The following is a 23,816-nucleotide window of genomic DNA, read 5'->3' as shown; positions in this document are numbered from 1 at the left end:
AGCCAGGAAACAGTTAGGGAGTCTTTAACAGGAATAAATGCAAAAATATAATATCATTGATATTGCTATTTCAAGGTTGTGCACTGCACACCTAGCACACTGTAATGTTCATCCCTGGTATATAGCTAGATATCAAACCATCTTCAGAGCACCATTCTTTGTGGTACAAAAATTGTGTGGGAATTAAGAAAAGAAAAATGAACTATTGTCCTATTTTTAACACCTCGAATGTTGGATAAAAAGAAATTTACAGCAGTTAGGTTGTAGTTGGTTTAAAAATGACTCTCAAATGCAGCCATCCAAATCTCTCTGAGTTCATTTTTCTCTGCATGTTTAGAAAATATATGAAATAGCCTTCATTATTTGGTTATAGAATGTGTGTAACTGATTGACTGATGAATATAATTAGATGGTCTTTATGGTTAGAGGCGGCTAGTGTGTAATATCTGTAAATTGTTTATTCTTCTGGCTGATTTGCCTGTTTTTCAGGATGAAAAGGTGTAAGGGAGTGAGTAGAAGGTTCTTTGCATGGCAAGTGGTTGGTAAGTGTGGTGAATGCAGACATGTTGAATGAGCTATTTCAGTGACAAGGCGAACCACCTGTGATGAGTCTTTGATTCCATGGAAGTCTGGTTGGTGTTATTAAACAAGACTCACTGAAATCACAAAGAACAGTGAAAATTGGCTACTGGAACAAATTCCAATCAATCTTGAATTCTTCAACAGAGTTCAAGATTGGCATTGATTTTCATCAATGCCTCTTATCAACATAAGAGGCATTGATGAAAAGAATATGAAAATAATAGAAACATTGGATAATTACCAGATTGACATAATAGACGTTACCAAAACAAAGAAGACAAACAGGTGAATTCCTCTAACAATTACAAGATGTTATATATAGGTAATAATGATCAAGAAAAGGAGTGGTTATAGTATTTAACAGTAAATACAAGGAAAACTTCTTGAATGGCAGACAGTATCAAGTGGAGTGAGTGAGTGATGTAGACAAATATCAGAATAGGGAATTGGACAATGAGACATATTTGTGCCTATAGTTCCATAGTAGATTGAAGAAGTGAAGGAAGAAATGGGGGAATTTTTCAAGGCATTAGAAAAGGCATATGACACAAAGAAAAAAAAAGTTGGTCTTTGTTGGAGATCTAAACATCAGAGTATCAAATTATTAACAGACATATAGTAATGTGTTGGGAAAATTCGAAATAAAAATTGCTAATAATAATGACCAGTACTTGCTGGATTTCTTTTCAAGACATGAACCAGTTTTTACTAATCATATTCCAACATAAAGATGTGTACAAATTTACATGGAGATAAGACACAAGAAATAAGAAAGTCTCATCAGCTATGTTATTCAATAGATGATATTCAACAAGAAATGCTAAAATATTAACCAACCTACTGGCCACTGAACTAGAAATCTTTATGCAGATGTACATACATCACTTACACTGCATGTATGAAAAATACTTGTTCTGTGCATCACCATGTGTTCTAGGCAATTATTTAAGAGTGCTGCTAGTTAGTCGTCATCAGTAGTCTTGATCATATTGAGAAAACAAAGGGCCTTTTGGAGTTCGATAAACAGCAGATGCCTGTCTGACTGGAGCCATGATTTTTAAAACAGCAGAACTGACTGTCAAGAAATAGCAGTCAGGAACGTGACTGCTATTTTCCGACAAGGCTTGCAGCAAACAGAACTTCCTGTGTGCAGCAATTAATTGAAGGCTGTTCCCAACCATATCTCACCAAACTATGTGCAGGAATTGAAGAGGATCATTATTGGCAGTCACATGCCTGTATGGAAACCCCCTGATTTCTGTGAAAAACCAGCTAGTTTATCTACAGTGGTGTCTCAGGAACACTGTGACTGGATAGACACTGGAAGACTAAAAAAAGTCATGTGGTCCAATGAGTCACGGTACACCTTGTTCTGTACCGACAGCAGGCAGAGAGTTTGGCAGGATCTCCATGAAACAATGAATCCAGCTTTCCATGTAAACACAACTCAAGTTTCTAGAGGTGGTGTCATGGTATGGGGCATGTTTTGTTGGTATAAATAGATACCCTGATATTGCTAGAGGGTCAAGTGCCCTCCAAGGAATATCTGAACATTGTTAATTATGTCCATCCTGTAATGTTGGCTTTTTGTCCAGCAGGTGGCAGTTGTTTCATGGACAACAAGGCTACTGTCCATCATGTAGGAATTGTTCAGCAAGCATGACAGTGATTTCCACCATCTTCCCTGGTCACCACAAAGCCTAGATCTGAATCCTATTGAGAATGTAAATCACATGCTTCTTAACTTCTAAATATATTCACTACAGTGCTCTTAACTAACATAGTATGAAAATCAGCAATAAAAGATAAAAGCCATTAAAATATTTAAGCAGGAACATGGAGAACATGAACTGCATTTTGAATGGAGAGCCTATAGAACAAATAAAATATTCCAGATGTATTTTGGACACAGTTTTTAGTGAAGACGGCAAATTGAATTTGGAAATAATAGGATAAGCAAACTGGTATGATTGGAAAACAGTTGAATAAATTTATGTGGAATAAGAAAGAAATTAGCAAAACACTAAACTAGCAAATATACATTACAGTGTTGAAACCAAATGTATCTTATGGATATGAGAGTTGGATTAGAAATAAGTCATTGATTAAAGAATACCAATTCACAGATATGAAAGTTCGATGAAAAATTAGGGAGCAGTTCACTGCTTGGGCAGTTGGAAGAATCATAATTAAAATTGAAGATATAATAAAGGAACTTCAATAACATTCAAGAACATGTGATGTGAACATGAAGAACATGAAAAAAGAGGCTATGGAAGAGATATAAGGAGACAGGTGAAGAGAAGATGCATGAAGAATATAAGACACAGGCCAGAAGAGTGATTAGTGTGGTAAGGAAAGCAAAACTGGAATATGAGAGGAGATTGGCCCAAAGATCCAAAGAAAATCCTAGGGGATTTTTTAGATATGTGGCCAGTAAGAGGAGAAATGACTATGGAAGAATGATATTGTGGGATAAAAATGAGAATAGAATGACTGATGCAGAGGACATAGTGGAATTGTTCAATGAACACTTTATTGGAGTATTTCATCCTAGAGGAGTCAGTTTTAATGCTACAGGGATAGGGCAGGTTCAAGGTTTAGAGGTACAGGAGCAGAGTGTGTTTCAGATACTGAGTACTCTGGATGTCAGTCAAGCTTTGGGACTGGATGGTATTTCACCACAAGTTTTGAAAGAATGTGCTAGGGAACTGACAGTGCCTTTAACCTGGCTTTTCAATGAAAGTCTGGCTGCGGGAAAGGTGCCCAGGGAATGGAAGGAAGGTAAGATAGTGCCATTGCATAAGGGTGGTAACAGACTGGAAGTGTCTAATTATAGGCCAGTTTGTGTGTCATCAGTAGTTGTTAAGATCTTGGAGAAAGTAGTGAGGGACCGTATACAGCATTGTGTAGATGAGGATAATGTTATCTGTGAGAGTCAACATGGATTTGTGAAAGGGCACTCTTGTTTTAGCAGTATGCTAGCCTTTTATAATAAAGTTACAAGAACATTAGATGAGGGAAAGGCATATACTGCAATTTTCTTAGACTTAGTGAAGGCATTTGACAGGGTGCCACATGATAAGCTGATATTTAAGTTGCAGCACATGGGTCTGGATGTCAGATTGGTCAACTGGATTCAGGATTGGCTGTCTGATAGGTATCAGAGAGTTGTGTATGGTGGAGCAGTTTCAAGGAGGCAGAGGGTTACAAATGGGGTCCCACAAGGCTCAGTACTAGGACCTATATTGTTTAACCTTTATATCAATGACATTGCAAGGGGATATTCAATTGTTTGTGGATGATGCGAAGCTGGGAAGGATTATTAGTAATAGTGCAGATGTGGTAGCCCTGCAAGAGGATTTGAGTAAGCTAGACAGATGGGCCAAGGAATGGGGGATGTCGGTTTAATTCAGCAAAATGTAAGGTCTTGAGGTTTGGGAAACATCGATTGGATGCTGAATACTCTATGGGAGGAGTTATACTGGAGGAAGTAGGGAAGACAGGAGATCTGGGGTTGATGATTGATAGAAACCTGAAATTTAGGGACATATTGGAAAGGTGGTAAAGGTAACACAGAGGATTGCTGCAATTATGAGAAGAACACTGACCTGCAGAGACAAAAGGGTTATCATTCCATTGTATAAGTCTCTGATCAGACCACACTTAGACTATTGTTCTCAGATTTGGTCCCCAGGATTTGAAGGGAATGAATTAACTGTGAAAAGGGTACAAAGATGGTTTCAGGACTGTACAATTTTGAGGATCGGCTGAGGGGATGTGGACTGCAGAGTTTGGTGGATAGAAGAAGGAGAGGTGATATGATTGAGACTTTTAAACTGTTGAGAGGTGGTTACAGGGTTGACACTGGGGAGTTCTTTTGCTTGGTTGAACAGTGGGAAGGAGTCATGATAAGGGGCCATCCCTGGAAGTTACGAAAGGAAACTGTGAGCAAGAGGGTGAGGAGTGGTTTCTTTGCATGGAGGGTGGTTGAACCGTGAAATGCATTGCCTGATGGAGTGGTGAGAGCGAGAACGGTCAATGAGTTTAAGGAGTGGTATGATAGACTTTGTGTTTCTTGGGGGGGGGGGGGAACCTCTCCTCGATGAGTCTTAACAGACTTTATGTTCTTAGGAAGGACCTCCCACGATGAGTCTTTTGACTCCATGGAGGCCTGAATAACAATAATAATAATAATAATGTAATACTTGATCAATGGTGACATGGCCTCCTAAACAGAACAGTAGAGAAAAGTTTAACAGGAAAAACTTTTTGATTCCTGGATGGCAATTAATAGTACTAGTGATAGTATTTTAGAAAATTAAGATTTGATTATTGGAGAACTAACAAACAACAGATTAATTTTGAAAAAAATTGTTGATGTCAAGCTAGTAATAAAGTAAACTTATTTTGTACTAGCATAGTATCCTGAACATCCCTTGAAAATGCATATCAGTAGTTGATGAAAAAAAAATTAATAGTATTTTAATTTAATGCATGGTTTCTTTAACATTTTTTGAATTGTTTTATATTTTTGTTGACTATGTTTGCTACTCTTCGTATGAGGTTTATACATAAATTTTGCATTACAATACAGATATCATATATAATTTTAATGAGTTTTTGAAACTTGTATGCATTTCATCATTAGCATTATAATTTCCTTTCTTTAGGAATGTGGGGACATAGTTTAACTGTACAAGATTATCAAAATCTTATAGATAGAGGATGGAGAAGGTGAGTTCACATAAATAGTTAGCTAAGACATATTAATAGAGATATATGAATCATCATCAAATTCCTGATATGTACCATCAAGGGGGGTGTACAGGATATGATAGTACTACATGAAAAATTTACATCATTGCAAACTTCCTATCTACAATTTTCCTTCAAATCAATATGTTACCTGTCAAGACTCTAACATTGTCAGATCTTATATTTCTGTCTTCTAAGGCACTTTTTACCCTATCAATCCACCTATATTTTGGTCTTCCTCTGGGTCTTTTTCCTGCCAACCTGTCAGAGAACACTTGTTTTGCTAATCTTTCCTCTCCCATTCTGTTTAAGTGACCATATCACCTGAGATTAGCTCTGCTAACACATTTCTGGATGCTGACAATGTCAAGTTCTTTCCTAATATCTTCATTTTTAATATGATATTGCCATTGATGCCATCTGTTCATGCCGCTAATCTTTCTCAGGACTCTCATATCTGCAGTCTCTAGTCTTTGGTCAAGTGGTTTACTTCTGACCCAGCTCTCAGATCCATAAGTTAAAACTGGTTTGAACACCGTCTTATATACAGCTAATTTAGTGTTCCAACTAATTTCTCTCTTATTCCATATAAATTTATTCAATTGACTTCCTATTGTACCAGCTTTCTTAATTCTGTTGTCTATTTCCATATTTAATTTACCATCTTCACTAAAAATCGTGCCTAAGTAGCTGAAATGTTTTACTTGTTCTATAGGTTCTCCATTCACAATGCAGTTGATATTTTCAATGTTTTTGCCTATTTTCATTGTCTTTGTCTTTTTAATGCTGACATTCACTTTAGTCAGGGAATCTTGCAGACTTGTAGCGGATTTATTTAAAAGTATAACATCATCCACATAAAGCAAAGAGCTGAAATGAACATCTCCAATTTTGATATCAGGTTTAATACCACTTTCCTTCATAATGTGATCCATATACATGATGAATAACAGAGAGGATAATGTACATTCTTGTCTGACACTAGATTTAACATTAAACCACCTTCCTGTACTTCAATTCTAACTGCTGACTTACTATAATAAATTTAGTTTAATCCTTTATCCAAGTGTGAGCAAACAAAGTTTGCGCCTGAAAGTATCTTCAGGACTGGGGTAAGGTGGTACAACACCAAGGCAACTCGTTGCAAAGGTGGGGCAAGCTACCAAAACACAGCAAAACCTTGTGTTTTGCATTATAGGAGATACTGAGACAGGAGTGTTGTTAGCTTGCTCCACCTTTGCAACGAGTTGTCCTGGTGTTGTACCACCTTACCCCAGTCCTGAAGATACTTTCAGGCGCAAACTTTGTTTGCTCGCACTTGGATAAAGGATTAAACTAAATTTATTATACTCTAACCAAGTGAAAAATAAACTGCTGACTTACTACTCAAATAAAGACTATGTATTGCTTGATATAATGCCCCATCGACACCATATAACCCTGTAGCAGTTTGAATAGCTTCTCTCTTAGTGTGATATGCCTTTTCCAGATCTACAAAACTTAAATACAGATCTTTGTTATATTCCCATGATTTCTCAGCTATTTGTCGTAAAATGAAAATCTGATCCTGGCAGCCTCTATTTGGCCTGAATCCAGCTTGTTCTTCACCAAGCTTCTTTTCCACAATCCTTCTCAACCATTTCTCAAGTATACTTGCATATATCTTACCAGAAACACTGAGTAGAGAAATACCTCTGTAATTCTCACATTGTTTTATTTCCCTTTTTTACATATGGGTACTATGAGAGCTCTACTCCAATCACCTGGAATTCATCCCTCTGTCCAGGCCTTCTGAACTATGTAATTATTATTATTATTATTATTAAAACAAGACCTCATGGAGTCAAAGACTCATCTAGGAGGTCATTTTATCTCACACACATCTCATCATACCGGGTCTTAAACACATTCAAACTCCTTGCAGACACCACAATCTCAGGCAAGGCATTCCAATCATTCACAACTCTGCACGAAAAAAACCTGCCTCTCACTCCCCTACTCACACCCTCTTTATACAGTTTCCAGGTATGACCTCTGGTTCTCCCCTGATCTCCCACTATTCTATGTAGAACTTCTCCACCATTGATCCTATAACAACCCCTCACCAACTTGTAGGTCTCTATCATATCTCCCCTCTTCCTTCTCTCCACTAGACTCTGCAAATTACATCTTTTCAATCTTTCCTCATACTCGACATTCCAGAGGTCAGAAACTACCTTAGTCAGTCGCCTTTGCACCCTTTCCAACATCTCTTCATCCTTCTGAAAACCAGGTGACCAAATCTGGGCACAATAGTCCATGTGTGGCCTAATCAAAGCCTTATACAATGGAACAAGAATCTCCCTACTTCTACACGTCAGTGTCTTCCTCATCATTCCCCAGAAGTCTTTGTGTCGTCTTCACAATTTTGGCGATGTGTCCCCTAAATTTTAGATCCTTATCCACTATCACTCCCAGGTCTCTTATTTCCTCTACTTCCAACAATATATTCTCACCAAGCATAAATTCTGCATCCCATCTTTGTTTTCCAAATTTTAAAACCTTACATTTTGCAACATTGAACTCGCATCCCCATTTGCTTGCCCAATCACTCAATTTATTCAAGTCTTCTTGCAAGGCCACAACATCTTCACTACTCTTTATGGTTCGTCCCAACTTTGCATCATCTGCAAACAACTGAATATCTCCATCCAAATCTTCGCCAATATCATTAATATACAAGTTAAATAGTAATGGCCCTAAAACAGATCCCTGAGGCACTCCACTAGTGACTTTCCTTTTCCTGGATATTGCACCTCCATACACAACTTGTTGATACCTATCAGATAGCCAGTCTCCAATCCAATGCACTAATCTAATATCCAACCCCATCTGCTCTAGTTTGACTGTCAACTTATCATGAGGTACTCTATCAAAAGCTTTTGCAAAATCCAAGTATATTACTGTGTATCCTTCTCCTCTGTCCAAGGAAGCAGTCACTTTATTGTAATAAATAAGTAGATTACTAAAACACGACCTCCCTTTAGCAAATCCATGCTGTCCATCAAAGATTATACCATTGTTGTCAACCCAACTCTGGATCCTAGTTCTCACAAGCTTCTCCAACAACTTAACCACAACACCTGACACACAGATAGGCCTATAGTTTGATGCTTGAGTTCGATCACCTCCTTTATGAAGTGGCACAATCTTGCCCTCCTTCCACTCTTTAGGGACTTGACCAAGTGCAAGACTTGTATTAAAAAAATATGTCAAGGCAGGTGTCAACACTCTGGCACATTCCTTCAGAATACGCGGTGATATATTATCAAGTCCCACAGCCTTATTTACATCTAGTTTACTCAACTCCCCAAACACCTCTTGCTCACTTACAGTCAGTCTCTCCTCCCCATCATCAACTGCTCTTAATCTCTCCATGAAGTCACATTCACAAGATTGAAAGATCTTTATGAACTGCTCATTAAGTATCTCCACCACACATTCTGCCACAGCTGTCTTTATACCATTTCCTCCAATCAATGTCATCCTTCCATAATCATTCTTTCTTTTGCTGGCTACATATCGAAAGAACTCCCTAGGATTCTTTTTAGCTTCATTAGCTAACTTCTGTTCATACCTCTCTTTAGCTACTCTCACCAACCAAGTCACTCTCCTTGCCTGGTCTTTGTAGAACTCATGAAATTGGTTACTTCCACTTCTCTTATGCTGCCTCCACAATGCCCTTTTTCTCTGTATTGCATGCTTAATCTCTTTATTCATCCATCTCACACCTAACTTATTTAACCTTCTCACCCGTGGTATACATTTAGACATTGCATCCACTAAATATTTTTTGAAAATCCCCCAAGCTGCATTGATCTCTTTTCCAGCTAACTCCTCATTCCATGCTACACCTGCAAGCTGTCTCCTGAGCTCTTCATAATCACCCCCCTTGTAGTTCCACATATACCCTTTTTCACAGGGGTCCTTGCACTGCTGGCAACCACCCAAGTAATCACCTCATGGTCACTTTCACCAATTGGTGGATGATTTGATACCTCATTGATAATTACATCCTCCGATGAGATGACCAAATCCAAGACCCTTAATCCTCTTGTGCCCTCTGTTACATACTGTCTGAGGTAGTTATCCCTCAAAAACTCAAGAAACTCATTTTCTTTACTTCCAGTTGTTATCTCTTCATTCCAGTCTATATTGCCATAATTAAAATCACCCATAATGATCACCCTTTTCTTATTTGCTTGGCTTATTTGACTATACATTTCACTATCACCACCATCCACATTATCAGGTCTATAACAACATCCCACCAAGTATTTGATTCTATTCACCTCTATCTCACACCATACTGCCTCAAAACCACTGGCCCCATTTCCCTCTTGCATCTCTACCTTGTATGGACATAACTCTTTCTCGATCATCAATAGCACTCCCCCTCCCTTTTTACCCCTTCTATTCTCACGAAACACATCATCATAATGCAGCTACTGTAGACTTTTATGCCTCCATACTTGAGCATTTCTGGTCGAATATCATCTACTTCTGCTGCCTTTACACATTTCAGGTTTTTGATGACTTTATCTACTTCAAGTATGAATATGTATTCCTGACTGCATGTCTGGTCAGTGTTTTTTTGCCACTGTGCTGTGCTGTCATCACTGCTTGTTTCATTTAGCAATTTTTCGAAGTTAATTACTCCATACTTCAAGGATATCTTTTTCTCCTGTTTTCAGTCACCTTTATCATCTCTAATTCCTTTTATGGAGATGTATGAGATGTGACCCATATGCTTCTGGACTCACTGTAAAACACAAACTATAGATTTAACTTAGTTATGGAACATTATTCCATTCAGTAGCAGAACTGAGGGACTCATTATCCCACCAACCTACTTCCCATTCATGAAAGCAGGTTTGAGGAATACTGATACAATGAGTATTATTCTTGACCATCTTCTGTTATAGAGTATGATGTGTACTGTAGCATTGTGTCCCTTTTCCACGTGTCACTTATGTTTTGGCAAACATCTTCTCTTAAATGACTTGAAGATACAGTAGCTAGCATCTCTGCTCTCCAACAATAGGTTGTAAGTTCAAATCACTGCTGAAGTATGGATGTTTATGATGGAGATTAAGTTCAACACCTGTTTGTATATTGCTGTCCTACTTGTTAAAGGCCTTGAAAATTTCCATGTTTGTTCTCTTAAGCATTCCAGAATATCTATTCTTTAGCTTACCCATGGTACTATTGCATGATTAATTTATAACATTTTGTAGGTAGGATTCTCATACTTTTCACGTACGTTAACATTTTCATTCTTCTCGTTTACTCAAATGGTCCACAGATCTTTCACATTTTCGGTGCATACATATAGCAGTTTCTGCAATGCATCCACTGCAAAAAATCCAAGTCAGAGCTAGACTTTCATACAGAAGTCCTCTGTGCCGCTGACATACATTTCTTTATGGATGCCATCTTTAAAACTCTGAAGTAGTGAAACAAACAAATAGCGAAAACATAATATAAACAACAAAGTTTCAACAATAACACCACTGAAGGACACTTGTATCCAACTGAAGTACAGCTGCAGCACAATTTGAGACAAAAAAAGCCTCACTATACTTTAATTTAAAAACACTTTTTCTAGCATAGCTCAAAACGACTGCTATGTTCACTTGTGACACTAGCACCACCCCATTACAAAACCATGTTACACATGGTTTTGTGACAAGTAGGTCATAAAGTATCCCATTTCCATTTATCCATTGCTGTATTTTGCTCTTGACCAACTTCTGCTATGCTGATCAGGCGGTAATTTGCTACATTAGTCTTTTTTTATGCAATGAAACTATTTCCCCCTCTTTCCACTCCTTCGGGACTAATCCAGAGCTGAGACTTAGATTAAACAATGTGGTCAAGGGCACTGACATTCCCTCAGCTTCATGTAAAACTTGAGCTCGTATACCATCCAATCCCACAACTGTATTCACATTAAGGTTCTATACTATGCTATGCACTTCCATTTCATTTACTTCAGTTCCAATATAAGCCTTTATCTCTCTGTCATTACTGCAATACCTCTACCTGGATGATATATATACTCTTACTAAGTGTTCACATAACAATTCTTCTATTTTGACTGATTCAATTACCTCCCTACCATCTGTATTTATTAAAATCTTTCTGCCATAAATATTTTACTTGCAGCATATCTAAAGAACTGTTTGGGATTATCTTTAGCCTGCATTGCTAATTTCCTTTCATAATCTGCTTTTGTCTTTCTTACCACACTTACCATTTTGGCTGTGCTTTGTACTATTTATGTGCCTGCTGGTCACTTTTTCGCCTTTAATTCCCTCCACAATTCTTTCTTTCTTTTTTTTTTTTTTTTTTTTTTTTTTTTTTTTTTTTTTTTTGCAACTCCAGCTTAATGATGATATTCATCCATTTAACTCCCACTTGATTTACTTTCCTGACTAGGTATGCAGTCTGCCATTACTTCCTCAAACATTCCTTTACCACTTCCCATGCACTATCAACATCCAGCTCTTGCAGTTTCACATGACATAGTACTGATCCAAGCAATCTCCTGAGCTTGTCATACCTACCAGCCCCATAATTCCACATATAGCCCATCTTAACTGAAAATTTCACACAAACTAGTCACCTCCCAGTTCAAGACCATATGATCACCTCACCAATTTGCAGCAACATGGTCCTATTCATTATAGACAAATTTTCAGATGCAATTAATAGATCAAGCACTCTCAAATACCTAGTATATTCCATCACATGTTGTCTCAGGTAATTATTCCTTAATAACTGCATAAATTCCATTTTCTTCCTCCTATGGCCTCTCCTCCTTCCAATCTGTGTTCTCGTTGAAATTATTGATTAAATTATCTCCCTACCATCAGCATTTATTAAACTCATTCTGCTATAAACATTCCTTTACTTGCAGCATATTATTATACAGGCACCTCCATGGAGTCCAAAGACTCATCATGGAAGACACAATCTATCATACCTCTCCTTTTTATTATTATTATTATATTATACTGTCTCCATGGAGTCAAAAGACTTATCGCAGTAGACCCCACATTGACATGCTAACCATTATTTATACAATACCTATCATACTTCTCCTTAAATTCATTCACAGACGAAGCATTCACAACCACCTCTGGCAACGCATTCCACCCCTTCACAACCCTCCAAGTAAAAAATCTAGTCCTAACACCCTTGTTAACCACATTCTTAAATAATCTCCAGGGATGGCCCCTCGTTCTCTCCCTTCCTACACCCGTCTTAAAAATGTGATCAATCCTGTAAAATCCCTTTAATAATTTATATGCCTCTATCATATCTCCTCTTATGTCTATCAGCTAGTTTTTGGAGCCCACAGATCTTCAATCTATCCTGGTAGGGAACATCCCACAGACATGCAGTAATCTTTGTAACTCGCCTTTGAATCCTCTCCACCATTTCTTCTTCACCAAGAAATCCAGGTGACCAGATCTGTGCATAATAGTCCAAATGCAGTCTTATTAATGCCTTATAAAGTGGAACAATAACTTCCTTATCCCTGCTTGTTCATGTGTTCTTCAACAGCCATGTAATTTGATATGATGTTTTGGTGATCTTTGCAATATGCATTTTAAACTTAAGTTCTCTGTCGACAATGACTCCCAAGTCCCTTGCCTCGTCAACTTCTTGCAGTTCAGTTCTATTGATATAGTAAACAGCATGTGATCTCATCTTCCTGAAGTGCATCACCTTACACTTAGCCACATTAAACTGACAGCCATTTACTTTAGTCCATATCGTCAGCCTATTTAAGTCATCCTGCAAGATATCTACATCATCTGAATTTACTATCGTTCTTCATAATTTTGCATCATCAGCAAACAACTGGATATTTCCTTTCAAAGTATTCCCAATATTATTGATATACAAATTAAACAATAGAGGACTGAGCCTTGAGGTACACCACTAGTCACTTGCCCTCTCCTGGACTCAGCTCCTCCGTAAACCACTCTTTGATATCTATCCACCAGCCATCCTCTAATCCAAATCACCAGCTTCGGATCCATACCCATTTGCTCTAATTTATACAACAGAGTTCCGTGTGGAATCTTGTCGAATGCCTTTGCAAAGTCCAGCAGTATCGCTGAATAAGGATTTCCTTTATCCAGCTCTACTGTTACTTTATTATAGAAAGTAAGCAAGTTACTGAGGCAAGACCTACCTTTCACAAAATCATGTTGTCCCTTATAAAGTATCTATTGCTGTCCACCCAGTCCTGAATTCTAATTTTTACCAATTTCTCCAAAACCTTAACCACCACTCCGGATATATTGATCAGTCTATAATTTGCAACCTCAGTCTTGGAGCCTCCCTTGTGCAGTGGAATTATTTTCCACTCTATTGGTACTTTACCAGAACTGAGGCTTAAATTAAACAGCCTGGTTCAAGGAGGTGCTAATACTCTTGCACATTCTTGTAACACATGGGCCGATATGCCATCTAACCCAATGGCAGTGTTAGCATTAAGGTTCTATAATATACATATTAAGCACCTCTATTTCGTCTATCTCTAGACTCTCATCAGTCAGTGACACATTTGACATTGCACTATCACAACCAAGATGGTACACTTTTGCAAAATGATCACTAAGCAACTGAACTATTTGATTTGCTTCTGTTATTTCTCTACCATCAACACTTTTTAAAGTAATCTTTCCATGGTTATTCTTCCTTTTACTTGCCACATAGTGAAAGAACTCCTTAGGATTTCTTTTGGATTCATCAGCTAGCTTCCTCTTATAATTAACTTTGGCTCTTCTTACCATACAGATTACTCTCTTTGCTTGTGCCTTGTTATCACCTTTTTCTTTATACTTCCTCTACAACCTTTTCTTTATCTGCAACTCTTACTTAATAATATTATTCATCCATCTTACTCCTACCTGATTTCTCCTTATGACTCTGGGAATACACTCTGATACAGCTTTCTTTAAAGACTCCTTGACAATCTCCCATGCACCATCAACATCTCTCCTCCTTCAAATTCTCATGCCATAGTACTGCTGAAAACTGACTTCTCAGCTTGTCATAATCACCAGCCTTGTAATTCCACATATATCCCTTCTTAGCAGAATGTTCAGCACATCTTACAATCTCCCAGGTCAAGACCACATGATCGCTTTCCCCAAGTGGAGACAGTGTAACTAAATTACTTATTGATATGTTCTCCGATGTTATGACCAGATCTAACACTCTAGAATCTCTTGTCCCTTCTATTACATGCTGTCTCAGGTAGTTATCTCTTAACAACTGTATAAACTTCATTTCCTTTGTTCCTTGTGACCATTCTTTCTCCCAATCTATGTCCCCAAAGTTAAAATCCCCCATAATAATTACTCGACCTTCACTCATCATGCTAATTTGCTAATACACACTATCTACATTCTCCCTTATACCTCTTGGATTATAGCAACAACCAATTACATATTTCACCTTGTTGATCTCTCTCTCACACCAAACAGCCTTAAATGAACTGCCCTCTACATATCTGTCACCTTGAGGCACTTCTACCTTTTTTGGCTTTAACGCTTTGTCTATCATTAGTAAACCCCCCCCCCCTTCTATCATCTCTGTCTTGCCTGAAAATACTGTACCTCTTACATTCAATCCCTGTAACTATATCATTCTTAGTTAACCAAGTCTCAAAATTCCTATAATTTTTGGCCTAGTTGTACTAAGTAATGACAAAAATTCTTCATACTTATTCCGAATACTTCAATCATTAGTATACATAAACTGCAATACTCCTTTCCTCCCATAATCTCCCTGTGTGTGAATTTGCCCACTCTGTATACTGTTAATTTTCTGTGAACAATTAATCCCAAATTCACAGTGATTAATGACCTTAGTACTATTTACAGCTGACTCTATCACTTGCCTCCCTAGCAAATCCCATTTCCCTGTTTTTGACCATTTACTTTATCCTCTATCAGTAAATGCCATGCGCCCAATCCATTTAAGTGCAAACCATCTCTCTTAAAATACTCCTTCCTTTTATCAAACTCATCCTAGACATTCATAAAATGAATATTCAGTTTCATTTCTTTGCAAAAGCTTTTACACAATCTTGATATCATTTACTATAATTGCTCTTCTGTTTAATTCATCACTATCAAATCTTGGTAGCACACTCATGATCTTTCCACTCTTGCTCTTTGCATTCATTGCTATCATTAAATTCTTCAAATCCTGTCTCACAGAAAATCTTTCACTACCTAGATCATTCGTCCCTATAACTGCAATAATCTCACTCGCTCTATCTTTCTGCAATTTCACAGCCTCCTTGAATCCATTAACATAGAAAGCACTCACAACTGACTCTGGCAACCCATTCCACTCATTCACAATTCTCCAAGCAAAAAAACTAGTTCTCATATCCCTACTAATGACACCTTTATTCAACTTCCAGGGATAACCCCTTGTTCTGTTCTCTTGAGCCAAGTGCTAAAATCTTGGCTCAAGATTTTAGCACTTGGCTCAAAATAACATTTCCCCTGCATCTAGTCTATAAAACTCTTTAAGCAACTTAAATGTTTCTATTATATCACCTCTTTTCTCCTATCGACCAACTTCTGCAATCCACACATCTTCAATCTATCCTTATAGGGAACATTCCACAGGCCACTCACCATCTTGGTCACTCATCTATGAATTCTCTCCACCGCTTTCTCATCCCCAAGAAACTGAGGAAGACCAGACAGGAGTTCAGTAATCTAGATGTGGACATATCGAGGCCTTATAAAGAGAAAGAACAACTTCCTTGCCTGTACTTGTTAATGTGTTCTTCAATAGCCAAGTAATCTTATGGGCAGCCTTAGCAATATGTCCTCTAAACTTTACTCTCTGTCTACCACCATCCCTAAATATCTAGCTTCATCTATTTCCTGGAGTACAGTGCCATCACTGTGATACACAGCTTGTAATCTATTTATCTCGAAATGCATAACTTTTGAGAAAAAGTTAATACCCATTAACTTTTGCTCATAGTGATAGCCTATTTAAATCATCCTGCAATCTCTCCACATAGCCTTGATTAACTATTATTCTAGCTATCACATCATCAGCAAAGAACTGGATATTTCCTTTCAGGTTATTTCCTATATCATTTATATACAAACTAGGGTGGGGCCACAACCCCCTAGTGCCCATGGTGCCCAACCCCCCCCATGTTCTGGACTGGTAGGCCGGTTCTCCTTGAATACGATGACTCGAATTTTGAAGACTCGAAAGCCTCCCCCCGTTCCACAATGGTAGGCCGGTTCTCCTTGAATTCTGATGACTCGAATTTTGAAGACTCAAAATTGTCAAAATCTGTTGAATTGTAGTTCTATCCTTCCTAAATCCTGCTTGCTCGTCTGCAAGGTTTGCTTCCAATTGTGTTCTCAATCTTTCTGTCAATATGATCATCATCTCATTACCAAGTGACTTATCAAGGCAATTGTTCTATAATTTTTACATTCTAGCTTATTTCCTTTCTTGTATAATGTTACTAATATTGATTTAACCCACTTCTGGTATTTTCTCTTCTTTCCATACCATATTACATAGTTGGTGCATTTCTGTAACCATACTTTCACCACCATATTTAATCATTTCTCCAGTAATGTTATCGTTACCAGGACTCTTGTTGTGTTTTAGCCGTCCTATTGCTTTTTCTACCTCTCCTCTTAAAATGTCCATATCATGCTCATTACCTGCTGGTGATATCTGCTTCAATTCTTCAGTCAGTTTCCCAATGCTATCTGAATCTAGTTTTTCTTCATATAACTCACTACAGTATCTTGTCCACCGCTGTACAATTTTTTCTTTAATCATCAATACTTTGCCTTTTTCATCTTTAATTGTGGTCTGTTTTGGTTACCACTTTCTATTAATGGTTCTGATCATTTTGTATACCTCCCTTGTTTTATGCTCTCCATAGTACTGTTCTATATTGTTGCATTGGGCTTCTAACCATTTCATCTTATCCATTCAGACTGCTTTTTTCACCTCATTACACTTTCTTCTATATTGCTCTTCTATTTGTTCTGATGTATCCCATCTTATCTTCAACATTCTTTTCTCCTGTACTAACTTCAGTGTTTCTTGTGTAATCCATTTCTTCTTGATCTTCTCTTCTTCTGGTAGGAGAGAAGTCAACTGCATCTTCTATCGCCTTCATTACTCTTTTCACTCTTAAATTCGAGTTTTTTTCTTTCTCCACACTTTTAAGTTTCTCTTCTAACACTGTTCTGTACCTTCTTCCTATTTCTGCTTCACTTATTTGTGCTGTATCTCTTCTATTCTGTCATTGGGGTTTATATTTCTTTTTTAATTTCAACTTGATGTTTGCAATCACTAAACTATGGTCCGAGTCTATATCCGCTCCTTGAAAAGTTCGACATTCTGTACTGATGTTATCTATCTTCTTTTAATCATAATCATATCAGTCATGTTTTTGGTTTTCTCATCATTTGATCGCCACGTCCATTTTCTACACTCCTTTTGTTGGAATCTTGTGTTACAGATCATCATCTCGTGGCCCACAGCAAATTCTAACAATTTTTCACCTCGTTCATTTCTTTCTCCAAAACCATATTTTCCCATGACTCTTTCCCAACCATCATTATCTATTCCAACTTTGGCATTCCAATCTCCTTCAATAATTAGCACATCTTGCTTTGGTATTGTTTCCATATTTATATAGTTGCTGAGGGATAATTACCTGAAACAACATGTTATACAGTGGAGCAGTGGTTTGAGAATGCTGGATCTGATAATAGCATCAGATGATATATCCATAACCAAAGTAGACAACTCTCCACCTTCAATCGGGAAAAGGGGCCATACAGTCTTGTTCTGGGAAGTTTTGAAACGTGGAATTCTCTGTCAGCAAAGGGTTTATATCGAACTATAAAGCTGGTAATTATGGCAGACTTAGGAGGCATCTTGGAGCATTGAAATGGCTTGAGAAACTACAAGTAAACAATGTCAGTAGCGCCTGGGAAGTGGTCAGAGATTGTTTGAGAGAAGCAGTATCGGACTGCATGCCAAGATCAGGAGGATAAACCAAGTGGGGGATTAAAACACTTTGGAGGGAATATAAAGAACAAAGCGATCATAATACTCTTTAGTAGTACAAAATTCAAGCAAGAAGGGTGACAAGTATGGTAAGAAAGGCCAAATCAGATTATGAGAAAAATTTAGCAAGCAAGCCAGATTAAATCCAAAATAATTTTTTTTGTTATGTAGGAAATAAGAGGAAAAATTACTATGGTATGTTGATTTGAATCACTGCTGATTGTAGAAATGTAACAAGTGAAAGAAATTGTTGAGTGATCATTTTTCAAAGGTGTATCATCCAGGTGGAGATTTTGATGTTGCTCATGTGTGATAGAGATGCATTTCAAAAATGAATAAGAGGTGTTCAGCATATTGAAAATATCAATGCAAATACAGCCATGGGACTGATTGGTATGTCAGCCCATTTACTACATTAATGTTCAAGACTATTGGCATGGGATGCTTAAGAATCAAAGCTGTATAACTAAGAGGAGACCTCCACATAGCCTTTAAAGGAATGCGGAGAACCGACCAGGCTTCTGACCTAATGTCCAATCCTCACCTTTTCTTGGTGCACACTGTTGTGTATCTACCTGGATACTGAACGAACGAGGATGTGCTGGCAATTTGGGATTTAGCAGACCAAATTGTATTCTTATTGGCTTAAACCAATATACAAAATGATGGTACAACATGACAAAATTTCATGCCAGCTGGGACGTTGCCTGGTTAAACAAGGCCCCTGTTGTGTTTGCCAGGGAACCAGGGCAAACAGCGAAAGGTCAGCTACTGGAACAAATCGACATATAGTAAAAGAATTCCCTTGAGTTAACTTTGTCCTGATTTGTCCTTAGCTTTGGCCACGACATCTGCTCTACTCTTCATAGTTCATCCCAACTTTGCATCATCTGCAAACAACTGTGTATCACCCTTTCAAATCTTTCCCAATATCATTAACCTACATGTTAAACAGTAATGGCATTAAAACAGAGACCAACTCAATATCACCACAGTTAAAGATCGGTACTATCAACATAAGAAGCCTGAATGGCAAAGAAATGGAGCTAGCTGAGGAATAAGATAAGTACCAGATTGACATAATAGGGGTGACTGAAACAAAAAAGACAAAAACTGGTGAGATCTTTCTGAGCAATAAATACAAAATGTTATATTCAGGCAATAACAATCAAGGAAAAGAAGGAGTAGCCATAGTATTCAACACAAAATACGAGGCTAATCTTCTTGAATGGCAGGCAGTCTCAAATAGAGTGATGTGGGGAAATATCAGAATGGGGAATTGGACAATGAGACTTACTTGTGCCTATGGTCCCACAGAAGGTTCTACTAAGGTAGAAGTGGAAGAATTTTTTGATGCTTTAGAGAAAGCAACTGACACAGTGAAATAGGAAAAGTTGGTCCTTGTTGGGGATCTAAATAGCAGATTAGGAAATGATTGTCAGACATACAAAAATATTTTGGGAAAATTTGGAGAAAAGAGCAAAGCTAATAATAATGGCAAATACCTGTTGGATTTCTGCTCAGAACATGGACTGGTTATTACTAACACCATGTTCCAACATAAAAATGTGCACAAATTCACATGGAGAGAAGAGGCAAGGAATAAGAAAAGTCTCATTGACTATGTTATTGTTGATAGTGATGTTTTCTTCCTGGTGCAGGACACCAGAGTGTACAGAGGAATTGAAATTGGAAGTGATCGCTATTTAGTCTTGAGCAGGATAAAATTGAATTTCATATTGAAAAGAATAAGATGTAAGAAAGTTTTAAAGCAAAAAAAAGTTGAGCAGCTCTTAGATGTGAACTGTATACTAAAATACACAAAGATTATTGAAGAAAAAATAAAAGAGTTTGAGAACAGGAACGAAACCTTGGAGATTCAGTAGCAAATCTTGAAGAAAAACCCTGATTGATTCAGCCAGAGAGGCATGTGATGAGGTTGTCTGCAAGGATAGAAAAATCAGAACTCCATGGTGGACACAGGAAGTTAAAGAGGCAGTTCAGGAAAAGAAGAAAGCATATCAAAAGTTCCTGGCAAATAAGTCAGCTTGTGCTCTTGGAGAATACAGAGACAAATGTAAGAAAGCTAAACACTGTATAAAACTTGCTAAACAAAAGTCGTGGGAGGACTTTGGCAAGAACATAGAAAATAAATATCAAGAAGGTGGTAAGATATTCTGGAGGTTATTGAAGAAGCTTGGAAATGGAGGAAAGAGTGCTGTAAAAGGAGTTAGATATGATAAAGGTGATATGAAAACGGGAGAAAAAGATATCCTTGAAGTATGGAGTAATTATTTCGAAAAATTGCTAAATGAAGCAAGCAGTGATAGCACAGTGGTAAAAAACACTCAACAGGCATACAGTCAGGAATACATATCCATACTTGAAGTAGAAAAAGCCATCAAAGGCATGAAATGTGGAAAGGCAGCGGGATTAGATGATATTCGACCAGAAATGCTGAAGTATGGAGGTATAAAAGTCTTACCGTGGCTGCACTGCATAGTTTAGAAAGCCTGGACAGAGGGACGAATTCCTGATGATTGGAGTAGAGCTCTCATAGTACCCATATATAAAAAGGGAAATAAAACTGAATGTGAGAATTACAGAGGTATTTCCCTACTGAGTGTTCCTGGCAAGATCTATGCAAGTATACTTGAGAAACGGTTGAGAAGAATTGTGGAAGAAAAGCTGGGTGAAGAACAAGCTGGATTCAGGCCAAATACAGGCTGTCAGGATCAGATCTTCACTTTACGACAAATAGTGGAGAAATCATGGGAATATAACAAAGATCTATATTTAAGTTTTGTCGATTTGGAAAAGGCATATGACAAGGTGCCAAGAGAGAAGCTATTCAATACGCTGCAGTTATATGGTGTCAATGGGGCATTATATCAAGCAATACTTAGTCTTTATTTGAATTGCAAGTCAGCAGTTAGAATTGAAGGAAGTACAGGAAGATGGTTTAATGTTAATCTAGTGTGAGACAAGGATGTACATTAACCCATCTGTTATTCATTATCTATATGGATCACATTATGAAGGAAAGTGATATTAAACATGATATCAAAATTTGAGATGTTAATGTCAGCTCTTTGCTTTATGCGGACGATGTTATACTTCTAAATAAATCCACTACAAGTTTGCAAGATTCCATGACTAAATTGAATAACTGTTGTAATAGATATGGTATGAAGGTCAGCAATAAAAAGACAAAGACCATGAAAATAGGTAGTATTGTTGAAAATGTCAGCTGTGTTGTGAATAGAGAACCTGTGGAACAAGTAAAACATTTCAGCTACTTAGGCATGATTTTTATTGAAGATGGTAAATTAAATATGAAAATAGACAACAGAATTAAGAAAGCTAGTACAATAGGAAGTCAATTGAATAAATTTATATGGAATAAGAGAGAAATTAGTCGGAACACTAAATTAGCTGTATACAAGACAGTGTTCAAACCAGTTTTAACTTATGGATCTGAGAGCTGGGTCAGAAGTAAAACACTTGACCAAAGACTAGAAATCGCAGATAAGAGAGTCCTGAGAAAGATTAGAGGCGTGAACAGATGGCATCAATGGCAGTATCATATTAAAAACGAGGATATTAGGAAAGAACTAGACATTGTCAGCATCCAGGAATATGTTAGCAGAGCTAATCTCAGGTGATATGGTCACTTAAACAGAATGAGCGAGGAAAGATTAGCAAAGTAAGTGTTCTCTGCCATTTTGGCAGGAAAACGACCCAGAGGAAGACCAAGATATAGGTGGCTTGATATGGTACAAAGTGCCTTAGACGATAGAAATATAAGATCTGATAATGTTGGAGTCTTGACAAGTTACAGACTGATTTGGAAGAAAATTGTAGATAGGAAGTTAGCAGTGATGTAATTGCTAACTTCCTATCTACAATTTTCATGTAGTACTATCATATCCTGTACACCCCTTGAGGGTACATGTCAGGAATTTGGTGATGATAATGATGACTGTTGGCATTACATCTGATGAAGTTGTTCAATCTGAATCTCAGATCTTGTAAGGTTCCAAGGGAGTGGAAAGATGGGTAAGATAGTTCCATTATATAAAGATGGTGCCAGGTGAGAAGTTGGTTAATGGTAGAATTCAGCATTAGGTGGATAGGGATATGATACTCTATAGTGGACAGCACAGCTTTATAAAGGGTGTGTCCTGTCTTTGTAATTTATTCACATTTTATGATAAAGTGACAATAGACTTGGATAAAGGAAATGGCTCCACCACGATAGTACTGGATTTTGCAAATGTGTTTTGCAGAATATCATGTGAAAAACTGTTACTAAAGTTGGAGCAAATGGGAATAGATATGAATCTAGTAGCATGGATGGGAGACGGCTGATAGACAAAGACCAGAGAATAGTATGTGTTGGAATTGAAATCTAGGAGAATATGGATGACTAGTGAAGTTCTTCTGAGTTCTGTACTAGGTTCTTCTGGGTTTATTACTCTTTAATTTGTATATCAGTGATATATGGAAAGATTTAAGGGAAGGGGGGGGGTATTCAGTTGTTTGCTGATGATACAAGATTGGAGAAGGTAATAGTTGATAAAGATGATGTGGATATGCTTCAAGAAGATTTGAATACATTGGTATTGTGGGAAAAAAATAATTATTGTCAATTTAATGTTATGGACAATAATCATTCTTTTCCCACAATGTTTCTAGATCATCCAGTACAATTCGTTATTAAGACTTCCTTTCATTACTGAAACAAAAGTAGTAGCATTCACCAATGATGTGTTGATAATGGTTTGGGGACACAATGGCTTGCAGTTAGAAATAACGGCCATTAAAAAACTCTTTAAAATTGCAGAGTGGGCATGTGAGAAGAAAGTTACTTTCAATAGCACCAAGCCTAAAGTGCTCCACATCTCATGTAAAAAATCAAAACAACCTATAATTGTCCTCCTGAATGGGGAAGTTCTAGTAGTAGCCAGTGAGCTAAAATACCTAGGAGTAACAATAGACAAAAAATTTATCAACAAGCACATCTCATATGTTGCCGGAAAAAAAAAGCTTACAAATAGTTAACCTTCTAGCTAAGTCAGCAAGGATAAACTGAGGAATTAGGCCAATGAGCATTGAAAACAATATATACTGAAGCTGTACTACCACTGATATCTTATGCTGCACCTACTTGGAAAGATGCACAAAAATCTACAAGTTAAACAGAGTTCAATGCCTTTTAGCTATATGAATAATTAAAGGATACAGAACAGTATCTTTTGAAGCAATTTGCATTATTGCTGGTCTAACACTTATCTGCCTGAAAATGCAAGAAAGTTACTTGATGTCAT

At 37.4% G+C, this 23,816-nt stretch overlaps 1 protein-coding gene across 3 annotated transcripts in view; it reads left to right on the top strand.

Annotated features, from left to right (window-relative positions):
- Positions 1 to 23,816, top strand: part of Ate1 (arginyltransferase 1) — a 244,589-nt gene that overhangs the window by 4,034 nt on the left and 216,739 nt on the right. For all 3 annotated transcript variants that reach the window (XM_090412357.1, XM_090412358.1, XM_090412356.1), the window contains exon 2: positions 5,256 to 5,319. In XM_090412357.1, coding sequence (XP_090268483.1) covers positions 5,256 to 5,319 — 64 coding nt within the window. The remainder of the gene's footprint in view (positions 1 to 5,255; positions 5,320 to 23,816) is intronic.

This window comes from Typopeltis vanoorti, chromosome 22, assembly GCF_054136105.1.
Source record: "Typopeltis vanoorti isolate ZY-2024b chromosome 22, IOZ_Tvanoo_1.0, whole genome shotgun sequence".
Lineage (NCBI taxonomy): Eukaryota > Metazoa > Arthropoda > Arachnida > Uropygi > Thelyphonidae > Typopeltis > Typopeltis vanoorti.
Note: the sequence above shows the minus strand (reverse complement) of the source record. Positions and strands in the feature narration are given on the sequence as shown.